The following is a 22249-nucleotide window of genomic DNA, read 5'->3' on the forward strand; positions in this document are numbered from 1 at the left end:
GAAAAACTAAATGAAAAATATACTTGACAAAATGAATAAAAAATATAACAAAATCAGTTTTATAAATTTACTAATGCGCGTGCAATTGTTAAAGGAAATAAACCATAATAAACTCCCTTCGAAAATAATATAAACAAAAATTAAAATTAAAGATTTTTATCCTCAGATTTTAAATGTCAATCTCATTTATACGGTTGGTATTAGTGTTTTAGTTCCAGTCACCAATCTCGGCTTAGAAATTTTATACAATAAACAGTTTGCGGCAACGAGACAGACTCTATAATTCAAAAAGATATTTATATTTGTCACCGAGGGATGCACAATCCTTCTGGAACGTAATAAGGAACGCATAAACGGCTGGAAATCAAATAATCCGACCTACACGTACCGTTGAATGACGGCTACCCGAGCTTCCTTTCAGACCTCTCCAGCATAAACGTTTCATTTCCCACCAACATCTTAACCTTACTAACCTCCCCTAACAAACTTGTTTATAAAATAATTTGTAAATATCTTAAAATTAACCGGATCCACGCGGCTCGCATAACCGTATGTGTTTTCAGAAAACATTCCCTGTACGCGGCTGACATAACCGTTAGTGTTTTTACTTTGCTCCAAGTTTCGAACCTCAGTTCAACTTGGAGGGATTTTTTCATGGTGTGGAACTTTGGATAAAATAATACATCAATCCTTAGCCTTATGACATCTGTTGAAATATCTGACTAATAATTTGTAACATCACAAGGATAAATAAAAGAACAGATCCCTAATTTTTCTTGCGGTCGGTAATTAGTCCGCGCCATAATCATGCCCTATATCTGTCTCACTCTCGACGCTACGCATCGCCAGTGGGTAAATGTGACACACGATGCGTGCTTTGATTTATTTATGTTATGATCTTATTTGTTTATATTACGATATATTTCAAGAATAATGTGACACGAGTGTATTATAGAGTACCAAAAAGGCACAATGAATCCCATTGAACGTTTTTGCTTAGGAAAATAAATCGTTTCTTAACTAAATACATGATAATAGTAATCATTTAAAAAACGGCGAAATACCGCCGCGCACGGGCGTCTCTCAGGAACAAAGTGAACGCGGTTAAAAGGTTAATTGTATACATTTGTAAAGGTGTATGATAACTCACTAAACAAACTAACATTACTAATAAAACTAACCCCACTAACAGGAATACTAAAACTTATAAGTCAAATGTAAAAAGTGTAAATAAAAAATAACTCGACACTGGCTATAACACCCAAGATGGGTGAAAAGCCATCAAAAAGAAGAAGAAGAAGAAGAAACCCAACATCAACATTGGAACGGGTCCGTTAGACCCTGTTGGTAGACGAAAGAGGGTTAATGCCTTGCAATAATGCGTTATTTCATCAGAAATATCGTGTGGGTTCCATGCTCGCCATTAAATGGATACGCAGCTTATAATATAGTTTATTTTCCAAACCACGTTAGTACAAAGCGCAAGAAGAAAATGAGTTTGAACCGTCTCCTAGAGAGTTAAGTAGAAATGACGAAGTGGAAAATTAGACATTAGCAAATGATGATATGGTTGTTCAATTATTTTTAAAAAAAATTGTTTTCAAAATCAAACATTCCAACCACTATAAAGCTGGGCAGTTTATAGTTTGTCATTGGTCAAGTTTATAATTGGATAAGGTTATTCAGAATGGAACTGGTCCATATAGTTTAGAAAACAATTAAATTGTTTTCAAAATCAAACATTCTAACCACTATAAAGCTGGGCAGATTATAGTTTGTCATTGGTCAAGTTTATAATTGGCTAAGGTTATTCAGAATGGAACTGGTCCATATAGTTTAGAAAACAATTAAATTGTTTTCAAAATCAAACATTCTAACCGCTATGTATAAGGCTGGGCAGTTTATAGTTTGCTGTTGGTCATGTAATAACATGCAGGCTAAGGTTATTCAGAATGGAACTGGTCCATATAGTTTAGAATACAAATAAATTGTTTTCAAAATCAAATATTCTAACCAATATAAACCTGGGCAGTTTATAGTTTGCTATTGGTCAAGTTTATAATTGGCTAAGGTTATTCAGAATGGAACTGGTCCATGTAGTTTAGAATACAATTAAATCATTTTCAAAATCAAACATTCTAACCACTATAAAGATGGGCAGTTTATAGTTTGCTATTGGTCAAGTTTATAATTGGCTAAGGTTATTCAAACCGAAACCGGTCCATATATGTAGTTTAGAAAACAATTAAATTGTTTTCAAAATCGAATATTCTAACCACTATAAACCTGGGCAGTTTATAGTTTGCTATTGGTCTAATTTATAATTGGCTAAGGTTATTCAGAATGGAACTGGTCCATATAGTTTAGAAAACAATTTGTGTTTTTACTTTGCTCCAAGTTTCGAACCTCAGTTCAACTTGGAGGGATTTTTTCATGGTGTGGAACTTTGGATAAAATAATACGTCAATCCTTGGCCTTATGACATCTGTTGAAATATCTGACTAATGATTTGTAACATCACAAGGATAAATAAAAGAACAAATCCCTGATTTTTCTTGCGGTCGGTAATTAGTCCGCGCCATAATCATGCCCTATATCTGTCTCACTCTCGACGCTACGCATCGCCAGCGGGTAAGAGTGACACACGATGCGTGCTTTGATTTATTTATGTTACGATCTAATTTGTTTATATTACGATATATTTCAAGAATAATGTGACACACGTGTATTATAGAGTACCAAAAAGGCACAATGAATCCCATTGAACGTTTTTGTTTAGGAAAATAAATCGTTTCTTAACTAAATACATGATAAAAGTAATCATTTTAAAAACGGCAAAATACCGCCGCGTACGGGCGTCTCTCAGGAACAAAGTTGACGCGGTTAAAAGGTTAATAAATACTTCACCAATCCATTTAACTGACGGCGTAACAATCGGCCTACTTCACAAATGTATGGAAAACTTTACCGGTATGCGGGAGGATCTAAGACCATTGCATAGATGCAGGTTCCAAGAATTAATGCAATATGGATTTTCAATAATGGGCAGACCCTTAACCCTTAACCCTTGGGACGCATAAATCGACTAGTCGCACGAAATTTTTTCTCCTTTGGACGCGTGAATTGACTATAGTTCATGGTGTTTACACGCCATGGACTAACGTAAACAAATAAAAGGAAGTAAAAGAAATTTTATACAATACTTTATTTCGTAAGGAAAATTTTCTTTTTTCAAATCAACTTTTATTTACAACAATTTGAGTGTGTCCAAATACTTGTTCACAAATCTGGATTATCTCCAATTACAGGAGTTAATTTTCATATCATTTTTTGACATCTCATCAAAGATGCAGAAGAATACGGAAGTCTGGGCATTTACGGGGGTGACGACCGTCATAGGCTGGTTTAAGTGATCACTTTACACACGTGTAACATTCACTAATTCTATTTTTATTTATTGTATTGGTGTGTTTGACAATGTCTTAATAAAACGAAACGCGTCACGTATTAACATATACATAAACAAATGTAGAATTCAATCCAACAAACCTTGTTTAATTTTGGATATATTACCCAACAATTCTATTTTTATTCTATATTCATTTATTCCAACTTTAATTTTTTGCTTAACGCGTTCAAATGGTCAAATTCAAGTTTAAATTTTGCAGAATATCAATTGCAGAAAAAAGGGAAGACATTGAAATGGAAAATAGAGATGGATTTCAAAGTGGTTATGTCGGGAATCAAATTGACAGTGTGTGGAAACGAGCATCATCATATCATCTCACTCATCTGGGTCGACGGAGTAACAAATCACATCTATGTAACTTCAACAAAGTCATACGAGTTCATGCAGACAGAATACGGCTGGGTAAATATGGAAACTACAATATCTATAATATAACATTAAAAGCGACAACACTTATCATAAAATAAAAAGTTTTTTCATTCTAAAAACAAGGTATCTAAGTAGAAATACGATTCAGTAAGAAATAATTTGGGCTGTTTTCTAAAAGCGATTTTTCATATATAAAAGTTTTTTTTTTCAAATAATAAGAAAAAACATATAGTCATAAAGAGAGCGATATCGACTGTAATAAACGATAAGCCTAGCGCATAATTCACATACTACAGTTATTAGTAAAAAAAATTAAGGCAATTTTTTATTATGATATGCGGCAAGCGGCGGAGCAGTACTGCTCACATTCTTGTTTACACATATCATGGATGATATGGGTTTTACACTTGAAATTGGATGTTTTACAAATCAAATTGAATGTTTAACTAATCAAATTGAATGTTTTACACATCAAATTGAATGTTTTACACATCAAATTGAATGTTTAACAAATCAAATTGAACGTTTTACACATCAATTTGAATGTTCAACAATCAAATTGAATGTTTAACAAATGAAATTGAATGTTTTACAAATCAAATGGAATGTTTAACAAATCAAATTGAATGTTTTACGAGAAAAATTGGATGTTATATTGTTTTTTTTTAAAGATTTTTTTGAATATATTGAACGTGGTACTCATGTTTCAAATTTGTATTGAAAATCTTGTCTGAAAACTTGAGTACACTCCCCACACACAGACTATTACAGGCTTGCCAACTTAACGACAAACGCACTTGCTAGTTGTAAGAATAAAAGATGTATTCACACTGACAGTATATGTAGTACTATTTTTTTTTATATATAAAAAAAAGACAAATATTAGTGTAATTATTATTCACAAAAATAATTCAATTTCATACTATTTCTATGAGCCTTAACGGATCATTATTAGAAATAGGTATCAAATTGTGGTAGAGTGGGTTCCAACCGAGAAATTCTGGCTCGAGAGTCCGCGACACTAACCACGGGACCACAACCCGACACGATATGAATATATTTTACACGAATATGAATTCATTCTTTTTTATAAATTACAATATAACATCCAATTTCTTTTATAAAACTTCCAATTTGATTTGTAAAATGTCCAATTTGAAGCTAAAAACCTGTAATGTTACATCATAGCCACTAAAATCCTAAGCCTTCAAAACAAACAAAAACGTGATGCGTTTTGCCCTGCCGCTTATATGAACATACGTGTTGCAAGAGGCATATATATACGGATTCTCTTAACTAATGGTATTAATTTATTAAAACGTCTTAAAAATAGAAAAAAATAGAAGAAGAAAAACAAACTGATTCAGGAGTGTATACGGCATATATGTGTCTGTATGCACTATCTAACGTCATGTGAAATGTCTAACGTCATGTAAAATATCATGTTTAATGTAAAAACGTGTTTCGACTGGAATCAAACACATCGTAGTCGTACAGGAGAAAGTGACCAACTAACGAAACCTAAAATATTCAGGAGGGCCATTTGAGTCACTTTTGCTTGGCAAGAAAATAAACATCAATGCAGTTGGTCATTTTTAACAAGTCAATATATTATGCTCCCAAGTTTAAAATCCTTTGGGATGTTTTTCAGGGCAATATTAAACTAGTAAGATATCAAATAGTCAATGATCACGTTTGTGTAAAAAATGCACTTGGTCACTTTCTCCTGTATGACTACGACATGTAAGCATCAAGTATTATTTTTTGACATCTCATCAAAGATGAAGAAGAATATGGAAGTCCGGGCATTTACGGGGCTGACGACCGTCATCGGCTGGTTTAAGTGGCCACTTTACACACGTGTAACATTCACCAATTCTACCCATTATTGACAACCACACTACTCAAATTCTTGGAAGTTCTATATATATGAACCAATTTAGAAACCTTGTTCTTGAATCACTAGAACTTCACTAGAGACATCTATTGGTGAGATGTAAAGAAGCTTTTTTATTAAAAAGTGTCATCAAGTGTCTAAATATCTTATCTATTATCAACTTCTTTTCTATTGATATCTCAACATGGACGAATATGAATATCTGATCCTCTACAGGGATAATGAGAGGTCATGGGCTGGTTTAAGTGATAAAGTGTGACATTCAACATTCTACCCACGATTGACAACCCCACTACTCAAATTTCGAATGTTGCATTTATCCTTCAATTGACACCCTCTTTCACATACGAGTTATCGGCACCATCTATGGTTGAGCCTGTCGCTTATATTTATTTTGACCTCCCTGGGAATCGAACTCAGGGCCTCCAGCTTGGTAGCCAAACACGCTAACCAACTACACTACAGAGACTCAAGAATATTTAATTGATTTAAAGTATATGTATATTGACTTTCTTCTTCATCTTCAAACCCTCATCCTCACCCGATGGTGCATAAGGCACTATACATCATAAAAACGCAGTGTTATCTTGATCTTTAACACATGAAAGAATGGTGATCAGCCGTCCACTTTAGTCCAGGGTAATATTGAATAAATATTGCAGTGAAAAAATCACTTATATTTATTTTACTCCCCCTAGGAATCGAACCCGGGATCTCCAGTACGGTAGCCGAGCATGCTGACCATACACTACGGATACGGACCTTATTTAATGATAAATATTTGAAATTATTCAATGATAAAAACTTTTAAATTTTTATCATTTTATCGTATATATAATAATTCTTAATATAAAACGCCACTCGCTATAGATATTAAGTTACTGTAGAAAATTCAACGTTTTATTTTTCATACAAAATTTTAAATGTGTTTTAATGTAGGTGTATTATTTTATTTTATACTGTCAGAATGTTGCAGTCATATCTCTTAAGAGTGCAAAAATTGAAGTACAGCCGGTAGTCTAAATAAAATGTTTATTCATTTATATGTTGTAAGTATTAAAAATACAAATATATCATGTAATTTTATTGTATTTTAATATACAATTTATTTATGTAATTTTATTGTATTGTAATAAGTATTGTGCATCCCCAGACAAGACAAAAATGGTTGTTTATTTTAACAGAAAAAAAATTGTATAAAATCTCCAACTGGACTGAATAACATTGAGAGAAATATTTTTTTCAACACATAAAACATAAATTCAAAAACAGAACAAAATTATATGTAAAAAAAAAAAAAATTATAAATACGGAACAATTTTTAAAACCGCAGTGTTGCCAGGTTAAAAAGCATTCATTTTATTTAAGTACTTTAAGTACTCATTCTGATTTTGAGATGATTTTATTTTTTCAGCTCGCAACACTGCAGTCTTAATTTCGAATGCTCCATGGAGAAATGATCAAAACACAGTATGTCTAAAAAGCAAACAGGAATGTAAAAAAAAATGAGGAATGAAAAGAATGTATCGGTAAATATGTTAGTCAAGAAGAGATGAAGCTAAAACTATTTGATGTTAATTAAAATATTAACAGTGAAGAACAATTATAGGGATAAAAATGTGAGAAAAATGGATTCTATGATTTGAAAGACATTTTTTTTCCCCGATTATTGATCTAACCAAATATAGTTGAAATAAGTAAAAATGTTTCTAGTTTTTACAATAGAATATGACGATATTTTAATAGGATTAAAAGATATATCGCTCACTCCTTTCAACAACGTCATATATCAAATATTGTCAATTTTCAGTCGTGCATGTTTTCGGAATGCCCAGAAAATGTACTATATCCCAGCAAAAGCGGCATATTTTCAACTCAATATTTACCCGCTACAGGGCAGAAAGTGTTGCTTTTGCATTTTGAAGAAAACATATTATTTAATTATTTTTTTTAATATACTAAATATTTTTCAAATGGAGAAAAAACATTCAGGTTTTACCTAGAAAGATCTGTTGCACAGTAAAAGCTTGATATTTATTTTTAATACATTGTATTATATTTTTAAACTGTAAAAACGATCTCCTGAAAAATCAAGTTTTTTGATATTTGACGTTGTTGAAAGGAGTGAGCGATATAGGTAATATTAGGTCGTAAGTATGTGGTTAGGTTAGGTCAAGTGTCTTAGAATTTAGCAATGTAAGATTGTAAATGTTTTTGAAATCGAGTTAGATAGAGAAATGTTTAGGGGTCATAAGAATGTACTGAAGTTAGGTTAGATTAGGTTTTGTAGAATTTGGCAACGTTAGGTCAAAAATGTGGTAAGGTTAGGTCAGGATTACCCTAGAATATGGCAAGTTCAGGTCAGAGTCATCTTCAGAATAGTCAGGTAAGGTCATAATTATGTATTTTTTGTATGTTAAAAGCATTGTTAACTTTGTGGTATGGTAATATAACACTCTCCTTATCATTCATCGTTCACTTTGTGTAATACCAATTTAAAACACTGATTTATTTCGGAATAACCATTTCACCATTAACTCTAATGTAGTCTACATTCGACCTGATGATGGAATGGTTATTCCGAAACCGGAAGTCATGAACTAGTAAATTTAAATGGTACTACACAAATTGAACGACGAATGATAAGGAAAGTGTTATTTTACCATATCACAAAGTTAACAATGCTTTTAATATACAAAAAATACATAATTGTTATCTTACATTACCTGACTATTCTGAAGTGGTTAGGTAAGGTTAGGTTAGAAAGAATATAAGGGTTTGTCTGAATTGTCTTACTGAATGGGCAGGGTTTCTTCTAACCCTTATCCGCACCCAATGGTGCATAGGGGCACTGCATCGTAGCGACGCAGTGTTATCTTGATCGTTAATTGCATGAAGGCAAGGTGATCAGCCCTGCGCTTCTTGTACCAGTCCAGGGTGATATTAAATAAATATGAGAGTGAAAATCAGCCATATTTATTCTGACCCCCCTGGGAATCGAACCCAGGACCTCCAGCACGGTAGCCAAACGCGCTGACCACTGCGCTACGGAGTTGGACAAGGTTGGGTTATAAAAAAAGTTTATTTATTATATAAGGTGAGGTTAGGTCAAAATTATCAATGGATATGGCAAGGTTAGGTCAGTTTCGTCGGAATAAGGTAGAGTCAGTTATTAAGTCATGTACTAATCAGAGAATATGGATAGGTTAGGATTACCTACGGAGATACGATGAGCGAAAATGTAAAATAAAGTATATTTTAAGACGATAATGAGTAAAGCAAAAAGAGTAAAGTCAAGATGTGAAAATAATAAATTTAGAGAAGGGTGAGGTTAGAATAGAATAAGTCGACTTGCATTAGAATTAACATATCAACATTTTTAACCAAAAAAAATAGGAAATTTGTCGTTTTTTGAATAAATACTTTAATTAAGAATTGTAATAAATATAATATATATATACAAGTAGTGGATGGATACAGGAGCAATTTGTTGTAACCTTACGAAAGAAAACAAACACAAAGTAAAAAAAGAGATAAGGAAGTCAATCGTTAATTGTGTTAGTAAGTCATTCTACTCGGCTGTCCAAACTTAAAACACAGTAAGGGACATTTTTTTTGTGGTGCGTTTATTTGCATTTTTGGACTAGGTAGAATCTACTTAATCCAAAAATGCAAAAAAAACCTACTACAAAAAAATGTCCCTTACTGTGTTTTGAGTTTGGACAGCCGTACTGTGTACGTATAAATGCGCGGCTGGGAATGAAACTACACAAATGTGCGGGGGGACAAGTGTGTCGTGATTACAAAATCGTGATTCATCGTAAAGGGTGACTGAAGAAAGGATCATTTCCATACTTTATAAATCAGATGGTCAATAATTAAATCCATAAAACCGAATTTGCTTCTTTTATTTCAATTTTCTTTTATATCGAACCCTTATCCGCACCCCAATGGTGCATAGGGCACTGCATCATATAAACGCAGTGTTATCTTGATCGCTAACACACGAAGGAAAGGTGATCATCCCTCCACTTCAGGTACCAGTCCAGGGTAACATTGAATAAATATCAAAGTGAAAAAATCACTTATATTTATTAGACCCCCCTCTTGAAATCGAACACAGGACCTCCAGAACGGTAGCCGAGCGTGCTGACCATTACACTACGGAGGCGGACAAAATTCTTTTTTTTTATAGATTTTGATAAATCCGGGTTCGAGAACAAAGTGCTTCATCACACCCAGTCTCTGAGACATTGAGCCTTTGCTCTTGCGGACCCGGTGGCATGGAATGCTCTTCCGTCGACAGTAAATAGCTGAGAGAGTGAGATGATCTAAGATAGATAAGGAAAAAAAAATTAATTTTTCCCTTCTATTATTTGTTTGACAGTTTAATAAGAGCGCCTTTGAGATAGCATTTTACGAAAATGGAGCTCTATAAATTATCCAAAACTATTTATATTAATAATTTTTGTGAAATCAAGGGTATGCTCTCAAATATAAAATTCAGCTGAGCAAAAAGCTATATGTGTATTCCACGCACATATATATTTTTAAAGAATATATACATAGTAAAATTATTTTCATAATTTTTTTAAGTCCTTACGTGTTTCAATAACTGTTTTTCTTTTCAAAACCACACATTTATTTCAAAGAAAAACTTCTTTTTTTAATACAAAAACGGTATTTCAAGCAAAAAATTCAATCACATTATGTTAAACGCTCCCTGGGTTTAAAGAAAATTAAGTTACGAGCTATCGATTATCCTGCCTTAACAAAATTTCCGGATTCTCCATTTTCTGACCGATAGTTCTATTTTTCAACATTTAGATTTTTATAGCAAAGGGGTGAACAATTTATGGATAATTCAATCTTTTGATTCCCAAAATTAAATTATTGTATCCACCCAAAATATCTTTTAAAAAGTATGGCAACATTTTGGTCTGATTTATACGGTATGGAAACGACCTTGATCAGCGAGGACGTCACAACTTGAGAAATGTAACACAAAAGACACGCAACGTATATCAAGGCGGTGCGAGCACAGTAAAGTAAACTCTAAGCGACATACAAATAAGGGATATATTTGCGTACGTGGAGAGACGCATTTGGCGAGACAGATAATTTTGCAAACCATCGAGAAAACCTTTTATTTTAAATACATTAAATGATGTATTTATTTTTTAAATTACACATTAATATACATACAAAATAAAATAAATTGTCAATTATTTTCAATACATTCGCATATATAGCTATAAATGATGCGAGATTTTTCTATCATACTAGTTGCTTTCATCCATTTAAATTATTTAAAAAATTATTGAATTATTTTTTAACATCATATAATAAAACAATTTTGTTTTTAACCTCTTTTAATTGGTACTTTTTTTTCTCCAACTGGTTTCGACGAAAACCTTGTCATCATCAGGGTTTGACATGTACCTAATAATGAAAAGGTGCTTAAACATTCTTAAAAGAAAAAAAGTATAAGTTTTATTTCATAAAGTTTATAAATGTGCCAAAAATAATATGCAAAAAACATTCAAGAAATTGATTAAATGTTATTTTGATTTATGACTATTTTGTTTGTGAATAAAAATAAGACTTGACACTGTCAGAAACATCCTCTCACTGGGTGACTGACAAATAAAAAAATTAAAATGAATTGATCAATATGCGCAGATATGGTTTTCTCTGCATGGTCGTCCGTCTCGCGACGTGCGTCTCTCGCGGAATGCGTGCGGTTAGCGGCGGTGGTTAGTCCAGCGGTCGGCACTCACCGTTTACTGAATCTGGACGAGATCTTGGAGAAGAAGGAGGTCCGCGCCGAGTGCGGGGAGCCGTCGCCCGCCGCGCCGTACACGCCGCCGCCGATGCCGGCCGACGGGTTGCGCGGTCGAGTTTGTCCTGCGAAATTGGCAAAAATCAGTAAAACAAGGAAGCTCGCAAGTCTGAGGGGATCGTATGAAAACAGTCTTGAAATCTTGTCAAAATTCAGTAAAACAAGGAAGCTTAGCTTGCAGGTTTGAGGGAATCGTATCAAAATATGGGTAGAAAATTATCAAAATTCAGTTAAACAAGGGAGATCATAAGTCTGAAGGGATTGTGTGGAAACCCTTATCCGCACCCCAATGGTGCATAGGGCACTGTGTCATATAAACGCAGTGTTATCTTGATCGTTTATATATGAAGGAAAGGTGATCAGCCCTCCGCTTCAGGTACCAGTCCATGGTAATTTTGAATAAATATTACAGTGAAAAAATCACTAATATTTATTTTACCCCCCTTGGGAATCGAACCCGGGACCTCCAGAATGGTAGCCGAGCGTGCTGACCATTACACTACGGAGGCGGACAACTTATGGAAACACTTGTGGAAAATTGTCAAAATTCAGAAAAACAAGGAAGTTACTGAGTTTGAAGGTATCGTATGAAACCACTAGTGGAACATTGTCAAAATTCTGTAAAACAACGAAGCTTGCAAGTTTGAGGGGATTGAAAAAAAAATCTCAACATTTGCGTTTTTTTTTTTACTATCAATCTGACAAGTATGCGAAAATTTAGTTATAATACATATACACAAAGCCATCTTGTAACGCCCTCTACTTATCTATGATATTCAAATACACAATTTTGATCATAGACACATGGAAGACAACAAGATGTCTTTGGGTATCACATAACTCAATTTAAGCATTTTTTCAGACCGAATGTAATTTTTTAAAGAGAGAATGAACTATACTATTCTTTTACGACAAACTCTTTACTTACAAACAATATATTTATAAAATTAGAGCATTATGCATTGTTAAAAAGCTAACATTTTTCCTTTCGAAATTCTTCATACTGCAAATATCAACAACATTAAAGAAAATCATTTTCAATGAAATTTGGCAGTCATTTTATTGTTTGGGTCAAATTTGATAAATAGATTTTATGATAAAAGAAATATTCAAGAAATCCCTCTTAACACTTTGAGTGCCAACCATTTTGGTGAGGTCAATCAGTTAGAGCCGAGTACATTTACTAACAATTATATTATATCTTATTAATATCTTCCTCTTCTGAGCGAGTCACTTCAAGTCCCCCTGACGTCAACTATCACTCGAGAGTAATAGTTCTTGTCTTGGGCAAATCATACGGGTAAACTTGATATGAATTATTCAGAGTTATTGAGGCGTTATATGACATATCGCTCACTCCTTTCAAGAACGTCATAAATCAAAAAAACTTGATTTTTCAAGAGAACGTTTTTAAAGTTTAAAAATGTAATACAATGTATTAAAAATAAATATCACGCTACTTACTGAACTTTTTACTGTGTAACAGATCTTTTTAGGTAAAACCTAAAGGCTTTTTCTCCATTTGAAAAATATTTATTATATTTTTTTTTTAAATAATTAAACAATACCTTATCTTCAAAATGCAAAAACAACACTTTCTGCCCTGTAGCGGGTAAATATTGAGTTAAAAATATGCCTCTTTTGCTGGGATATAGTACATTTTCTGGGCATTTTAAAAACATGCACAACTGAAAATTGACAATTTTTGATTTATACGTTCTTGAAAGGAGTGAGCGATATATGCATATAACACGATCCCTAGTGAAAGAGATCTAACCACACAATAAGACAATGCGGTTGGCACTCAACTTATTTAACAATTTCCACTGAACATAGACAATTTTTTTTATTTTTTTTAAAAAGAGAAATATTTGTGTTTTAATTATTTACACAAATATTTCAATTTCATACTATTTCTGTGAGCCTAAGCGGCCCATTATTAGAAATAGGTATCAAATTTTGGTAGAGTGGTTTCGAACCGTGAAACTCTGACTTAAGAGTCCGCGACACTAACCACGGCACCACAACCTGACACGATATAATCTGATTTTCAATGAGATAGAATTGAAAAAAAATGCACATGTTTTAAAAGACTAACTAAACATTTTTGTAAAGACTAAATTAAAAAGGAAAAATTTTATCAGCAAAAGAAAAACACAAAAAATAGAATATTTCAAAAAATAGCTCACTCCTTTCAAGAACGTCATTAATCAAAAATCGTCAATTTCCAGTTGTGCATGTTTTCCGAATGCCCAGAAAATGTACTATATCCCAGCAAACGAGGCATATTTTTAACTTCATATTTACCCGCTACAGGGCAAAAAGTGTTGTTTTTGCATTTTGAAGAAAAGGTAACGTTTAATTATTTTTCTAAATATACTTAATATTTTTCAAATGGGGAAAAAACCTTCAGGTTTAACCTAAAAAGATCTGTTGCACAGTAAAAAGTTCAATAAGTGGCTTGATAGTTATTTTTAATACATTGAATTATATTTATAAACTTTAAAAACGTTCTCCTGAAAAATCAAGTTTTTTGATTTCTGACGTTCTTGAAAGGAGTGAGCGATATATAATAAGCATAGTATATGAGTAGTCCACTTGTAAACCACGTTATGTTAAAAAAATATGGTTTTTTAGCAAATGCGCCAATCGGTAGAAAATTAAAAATATTAACGTCCATGTTCAATCTGCCAAAACTCATTAAGTCAGGAATAAAATGGAATAGAAAAATCAACACTCTTGCAAGACTTGCTATGCTGATCGACAGTTCACTTTCTAAAATCTCTCAAAAAAAGCTAAAATCGGTAGAAGATTTAATATTCTACCGATTGCCATCATCAGCTAAAAACCTTAATTTTTTATCATAGCGTGGTTTGCAAGTAGGCTACTCATATATCGTAGTCGTACAGGAGAAAGTGACCAACTGACAAAACGTAAAATGTTCAGGAGGGCCACTTAAGTCACTTTTGCTTGCCAAGAAAATAAACACCAATGCAGTTAGTCATTTTTACCAAGTCAATATATTACACTTACAAGTTTAAAATCCTTTGGGATTTTTTTCAGGGCAATATTAAACTTTTTTTTTTGACATCTCATCAAAGATGAAGAAGAATATGGAAGTCTGGGCATTTACGGGGCTGACGACCGTCATAGGCTGGTTTAAGTGATCACTTTACACACGTGTAACATTCACCAATTCTACCCATTATTGACAACCACACTACTCAAATTCATGGAAGTTCTATATATATTATAACAAGGTTTCTAAATTGGTTCATATATATAGAACTTCCAAGAATTTGAGTAGTGTGGTTGTCAATAATGGGTAGACGGTGAATGTTACATGTGTGCAAAGTGATCACTTAAACCAGCCTATGACGGTCGTCAGCCCCGTAAATGCCCAGACTTCCATATTCTTCTTCATCTTTGATGAGATGTCAAAAAACAATATGAAAATAACTCCTGTAATCCAGATTTTGTGAACAAGTATTTGGACACACTCAAAATGTTGTCAACATTAAACTAGTAAGATATCAACTAGTCAATGATCACGTTTTTGTAAAAAATGCACTTGGTCACTTTCTCCTGTATGACTACGATATAGTTTACAGTAAACACCAAACTCGGTAACTAATTTTACAAAACTATTTGTTCAAAATCCATGCAAAAAATATGGGAACAAATGCTCAGAAACACTAAACAAAATGCCAAAGGATACCACACAGAGATTACGGAATACACAATACAAAACACAGTCAATAAAATAAATATGCAAATTATATACAGTGTGTAAAATTATTATTTGTAGTAATATAAAGCGGGTGACAATTTACAATCGAGATTAATAAAAACCGTCAATTATTAAGCTGTGTTTGTCTGATGTTGGCAAAGACGAAACCCGATCACTGGTCAAACGAAATAAAAGTGGAAAAAAAAGCTATTAGGTCGTTGTTTTCAATATATTATGTTGAAATATTTGAGTGTAAATTCATGAAAATGATAATGAAGCTAAAAAAACTAACTAACTAACCATTACGGCTCTTTTCTCCGCAGGAGTAGGCAGAGAGAAAGGAATGTCATACCGATCTGTATTTGCAAATTTCGCCTCTTCCTCATTCCCGCATCTCCTCATGCATACCCGCCAATCATTCTGACTCCTGACCTGACCACACCAAGTATTTGAAATACTCGATCATGCCAAGTTTTCTTCGGTCTTCTTCTTTCTACTTCTATAACCAACCACATTCCCCCTGTAAATTTGTTTTACTGTTCTTTCCTCACTCATTTGATTCACACGCCCAAACCATCTCAACACACCTTTCTTAATTTTATCGATAATGCTTATCTCAACCTTGCATTCTTTCTTTATTTCACCATTCAAACATCCATCAAAAATTAAGGTACCTTTTGTAATTACAATAGCTATGAGTAGTGAGTCCGCCTCCATAGCGGTTAGCACATTTGGCTACCATGCTGAATATCTCAGGTTCGATTCCCAGGAGGGTTATAATAAACGTAAGTATTTTTTTTCACTCTAATATTTATTCAATATAACCCTGGACTGGTACCTGAAGCAGAGGGCTGATCACCTCTCCTTCATGTGTTAACGATCACGATAACATTGCGTTTATATGATGCAGTGCCCTATGCACCATCGGGTGCAGATAATGGTTAGAAGAAGAATATTTACAATACAGTGATTTTTTTTAATCATCAAATAAGACCCCTCTAATATTTTCATATATTTTAAATCAATTTTAAAAATATATATTATTGAATATATATTATTAAAATATTTATTATTTATTTTATTGTAGTGTAGTTGGTTAGCGCGTTTAGCCACCAAGCTGGAGGCCCTGAGTTCAATTCCCAGGGAGGTCAAAATAAATATAAGCGATAAACTAAACCATACATGGTGCCTAGAACTCGCGCGTGTAAAAGGGTGTCAATTGAAGGATAAATGCATTCTTTCTTGATGAACATAGTTGTTCAATATCTAGGAATTTAGTGCCCTTGTAAGACAAATTGTACGATTATAATTAATATATATAACTCTGTTTAAAATCACAATAAATATATAAATATGTCTACCGATTTCGAAGCTAACCGCTTCTTTTTCGAAGTTATTTTGACCTAAAGAGGTGTGTGTTAAGGTGGAGACTGACCGGAGCATTTCGTCGTAGCGTAATACGTTACGATGCGAGCATTCAGGCAGTCGGTACAGCGAGCCGAGCGCTCCATCCATAGTTTCGGATGCTCGCCGCGAGCGACGTTACGACGTTATGTTACGACAAAATGCTCCGGTCAGTCTCCACCTTTACATTTTCTTTGATGTGTTTTTCTGTGTTGTGAATCTATAAGATTCAGGTTCAGATATAAAGTTCAGGCAGTCAGTACAGCGAGCCGAGCGCTCCATCCATAGTTTGGGATGCTCCCTGATGCTTGCCGCGAGCGACGTTACGACGTTATGTTACGACGAAAGTCTCCAGTCAGTCTCCACCTTTAGATTTTCTTTGATGTGTTTTTCTGTGTTGTGAATCTTATTCTTCTTCAAACCCTTATCCGCACCCCAATGGTGCATAGGGCACTGCATATAAACGCAGTGTTATATTGATTGTTAACACTAAAGAAAAGGTGATCAGCCCTCCGCTTCAGGTACCAGTCCAGGGTGATATTGAATAAATATTAGAGTGAAAAAATCACTTATATTTATTTGACCCCCCCCCTGGGAATCGAACCCGGGACCTCCAGAATGATAGTCGAGCGTGCTGACCATTACACTATGGAGGCGGACCGAATCTTATAGTATACGCTAAAACCATATGATAATGTCCTCTGGTGTTAAAACCATATTTTGTCTATAGGGCAGTAACGCAACTGTCTATCATTCAATAATAAAAAAAATTCTTGGAATCTTGTATTCAAACTTGAATATAACACTGGCACTGCCAAACACGAAGACACAGATAAGTTCTCTAGTCATTATTTACTTAATAAAAAAATAATAAAACCCTTACCCGCACCCAATGGTGCATAGGGCACTGCATCATATAAACGCTGTGTTATCTTGATCGTTTACACATGAAGGAGTATATAGGAGTACAAATATTACAGTGAAAAAATCACTTTTATTTATTTTACCCCCCTTGGGAATCGAACCCGGGACCTCCAGAACGGTAGCCGAGCGTGCTGACCATTACACTACGGAGGCAGACAATATTTACTTACAAATATATTTTTACAAAGCGAGACAAAAGCATTTAAAGTATTTTTTTTTAATGCAAAATAAGATGGAGGAAGTTGGAGCATCCCAGGGTTTCTTGACTAACCGCTTCTTTTTCAAAGTCTTGAAAAAGAAGCGGTTAGCTTCGTCCGCCTCCGTAGTGTAATGGTCAGCACGCTCGGCTACCGTTCTGGAGGTCCCGGGTTCGATTCCCAAGGGGGGTAAAATAAATATAAGTGATTTTTTCACTGTCATATTAATTCAATATTACCCTGGACTGGTACCTGAAGCGGAGGGCTGATCACCTTTCCTTCATGTGTAAACGATCAAGATAACACTGCGTTTATATGACGCAGTGCCCTATGCACCATTGGGGTGCGGATAAGGGTTTTATTATTATTATTATTAGCTTTGAAACCGGTATATCTAACCCAGTAGAGAGACGCCTGACAATGAAGAAAAGAATAATATAATTTAAACAAGACGTAATTTGAGCACTATACCAAATTACTTATTGAAAATATTTTGCAATGAAAATGTAATAATAACTATGCCAATTGCTTGAACTGATTTCTAAATTAGCATATCTGATATCATGATAGACGATAGACCTTTCAACTTAAATATAAAGTGAACAGTGTGGTGTTATGTAATTCTAGTTAATTGAGTGTTAAAGAAATTAATTTGGCAAAAAAATAAAAAAAATATTTATATCGCTCACTGCTTTCAAGAACATCATAAATCAAAAAACTTGATTTTTCAGGAGAACGTTTTTAAAGTTTAAAAATATAACGCAATGTATTAAAAGTAAATATCAAGCCACTTATTGAACTTTTTACTGTGCAACAGATCTTTTAAGGTAAAACCTGAAAGTTTTTGCTCCATTTGAAAAATATTTTGTATTTTTAAAAAAATAATTAAACAATACCATTTCTTCAAAATGCAAAAACAACACTTTCTGTCCTGTAGCAGATAAATATTAAGTTAAAAATATGCCTCTTTTGCTGGGATGTAGTACATTTTCTGGGCATTCCGAAAACATGCACAACTGAAAATTGACAATTTTTTATTTATGACATTCTTGAAAGGAGTGAGCGATATATAAGGTAGAGAAACAAGAACCGCCATCGTAAATTAATGAAAATAAATGCATTATTTCATTGTTAGAAGTATCAATGTTAATTATTTTTGTACATATGGGAATTATATGGGGGTCGAAATATCGGCCATTCGGCCACCTCGACTTCTGCTACAGTTGATGATGCTTTAAAAGCGTAATATAGATACCCAATGACATAACTAATGGTTTTTGATTCATGGTGTTCATAATTCAAACAAAAATCAATAGAAAAAATTTACACAACCCTGAAGGAGTGAAGTAATCCCTTATATTTTTTAAAACCCTTATCCGCACCCCAATGGTGCATAGGGCACTGCACCATGTAAACGCAGTGTCACCTAGATCATTAACACATGAAGGAAAGGTGATCAGCTCTCCGCTTCAGGTACCAGTCCAGGGTAATATTGAATAAATATTAAAGTACAAAAATCACTTATATTTATTTGACCCCCTCGTGGGAATCGAACCCGGGATCTCCAGAACGGTAGCCGAGCATGCTGACCAATACACTACTGAGGCGGACATTTTGTCCTAAATGTATTTGATACTTAAATAAATAAATTATGACGTCAGAGACAACAGATCTGGTATTTCTCACTAGAGTACCTTTATTTTTTTTTTAAAAAGGAATAACCCGCAAAGCCTCTATTAGAGGCTTGTCTGCAGGTAGGATAATAAGGACAGGGAAGGTAAATGTGAAAAATACATCAGAAACACCCAGACCAATTGAAAATAAATCTTTCTTGTATTTATTTTGCAATTGGCGGGAATCGAACCCGCGACGCCAGTTTCGCAGTCGAGCGTCTACCCGACCACGCCACGGTGCCTGTGTGATTATTTATAAAAGAAGACAAACTAAGCAGATTAGAGATATCATTTTCCACACATAATTCCCATATGCACCTATGACATTGATACTGATAAACATGAAGAAAGAGCAAAAACACTGATCTACGAATGCAGTTTGTATAACACCACTTTCCATAAACAAATAAATACAAACAAACAAAAAAAAACACAAAATATTATTTTTTAATGTTAACAAAACACAAATATGTGCATCTCGGGCATTTTAGACATATTTTAACATGTAAATACGGATATTGTCTAAGTGAAGGAAAAATAAATATTTTGTATAGATGGGTTGAAGTACCTGAACTGCCATCTGGGTGCAAAATTAACCAGCGAGTTGACAGTTGTCCAGATTGCGTTATGACCAAAATGCAAAACAAAATATATATATAGTAATCCAAACATTCAATTTGCCTTAATATTACATGTTGTTAGGACGAGTCGGCGTTTATTTTAAGAGATTTAACACACAGTTTTAACACAACGTCTTTTAAAATGGACAGTACAGTGAAACCTCTGTCTATCGTTCCCCGAATAATCGTTTTCCCGGATGTGTCGTTCATTTCTCCTACCCCGAATTCATTTGTTTCACCAATTCATGGTCCCGTGGTTAGTGTCGCAGACTCTTAAGTCAGAGTTTCTCAGTTCTCCTACCCCGAATTCATTTCATACAAAAATAGATGTCGGGTTATGGTCCCATGGTTAGTGTCGCGGACTCTTAAGTCAGAGTTTCTCAGTTCGAACCCACTCTACCACAATTTGATACCTATTTCTAATAATGAGCCGCTTAGGCTCACAGAAATGGTATGAAATTAAAATATTTGTGTAAATAATAAAACCACAAATATTTCTCTTTTCTTTTAAAAACAAAAAAAAAAGATCTCATCTATCGTTTCTCTATCGCCATTTTACCGCATTCATCGTTTGAATTACACTGCATATTTGATGTATTTTGTATTTTTTACATTCTTCTCAAAGTCCTCAAACTTGTTACATTTGATGACAATGTTCCAACGTGTGGGATAGAAACTATGGAAAGCTCATGTGACGCAAGGCTGACGGATACAGGAGAAGAGGTGGATAGAATGAAGATTGATGAAGAGAAGCCGCTGCCTGTACCTTCATTTACAGAAGCATTATTAGAAAGTTTACAAAGATTGTAAACTTTCAATAACTGATGCTGAAAAAAGTATTATTTGCAAATATGAATATATACTGTTGACGTATGAAAATACAACAGTAACAGATTATTTAGAATGCAATAAACTTAATATTTTTTGGTTCTGTTCAGTATGTATTGAAAAAAAAAATAAAACTATTAAAATGTAAAACTTGTATTCTCCGTAGAATTAAAACCTATCAATGGTTATGCAGATTGGGAGGACGGCATCTTTACTCGATGGTATCTCTTTGTGTATTGACCTCTTAATCCCGCATTCATAGTTTTTAATTAAAATGTAACTTTGTTTTAAAATCACTATAAATATTTTATTATAACTTTATTATAATAAAATATTTATAGTGATTTTAAAACAAAGTTACATTTTAATTATAAAATGGAAAATCACAAAGTTTGTGCTTCAAATATAAATTATATTCATAGTTTATTTCAAAGGTCCCTTTAAAAACGATGGACAGAGGTTTCACTGTATATATATTTTATAAATTTAAGCAATTGCGCCGTTAAATTAAGAGTTTATTTAATTTTTATTATTGTTATAATACCTTGTACTATTTTACATTTTAAATAAAGAAACTCGGTACAAGTTTTCAGGTTAAATCGTGTAATATCTCCTACCGATATATCGGTCACTCTTACAGAGCTCTCTTTCAGGCTGCTGTGGGAGAAGGAATATTACACGGTTAAAATTCAACACTGTTCTTATTACACAATAAAACTAGTTTATTTATTTGATAATTAATTATGTTTACTCATTTGACAGCAAAAAAACCGATTTATTTATTTGAATTCACAATCTCATTAAAGTGTAATAATTGGTAAACGAAACCATGTTTTTTTCAAATTAATAGTATATAAAAAATAAGTTTTAAAGCAAGATTTTAAAAAAGTGTGCCTAAGGCAAATTCGTTAATTCTCCGGTATCACTAACAATATCTTACAACAAATGTAATTTGAAAAAATTATATATATATATATATATATATATATATATATATATATATATATATATATATATATATATATATATATATATATATATATATATATATATATATATATATATATATATAAATATAAATATATATATATATATAAATATATATCGCTCACTCCTTTCAAGAACGTCATAAATCAAAAATCGTCAATTTTCAGTTGTGCATGTTTTCGGTATGCCCAGAAAATGTACTATATCACAGCAAAAGAGGCATATTTTTGACTAAATATTTACCCGCTACAGGGCAGAAAGTGTTGTTTTTGCATTTTGAAGAAAAGGTATTGTTTCATTATTTTTTAA

At 33.3% G+C, this 22249-nt stretch overlaps 1 protein-coding gene across 15 annotated transcripts in view; it reads right to left on the bottom strand.

Annotated features, from left to right (window-relative positions):
• LOC148302126 (serine/threonine-protein kinase MARK2-like) overlaps positions 1-22249 on the bottom strand; it is a 205387-nt gene that overhangs the window by 28971 nt on the left and 154167 nt on the right. For all 15 annotated transcript variants that reach the window (XM_088272086.1, XM_088272084.1, XM_088272075.1 and 12 more), the window contains one exon: positions 11516-11642. In XM_088272086.1, coding sequence (XP_088128212.1) covers positions 11516-11642 — 127 coding nt within the window. The remainder of the gene's footprint in view (positions 1-11515; positions 11643-22249) is intronic.

The sequence above is a fragment of the Brachycentrus maculatus genome, unplaced genomic scaffold (genome assembly GCF_059751285.1).
Source record: "Brachycentrus maculatus isolate JH-2025_06_01 unplaced genomic scaffold, ASM5975128v1 h1tg000475l, whole genome shotgun sequence".
Taxonomy (NCBI): domain Eukaryota; kingdom Metazoa; phylum Arthropoda; class Insecta; order Trichoptera; family Brachycentridae; genus Brachycentrus; species Brachycentrus maculatus.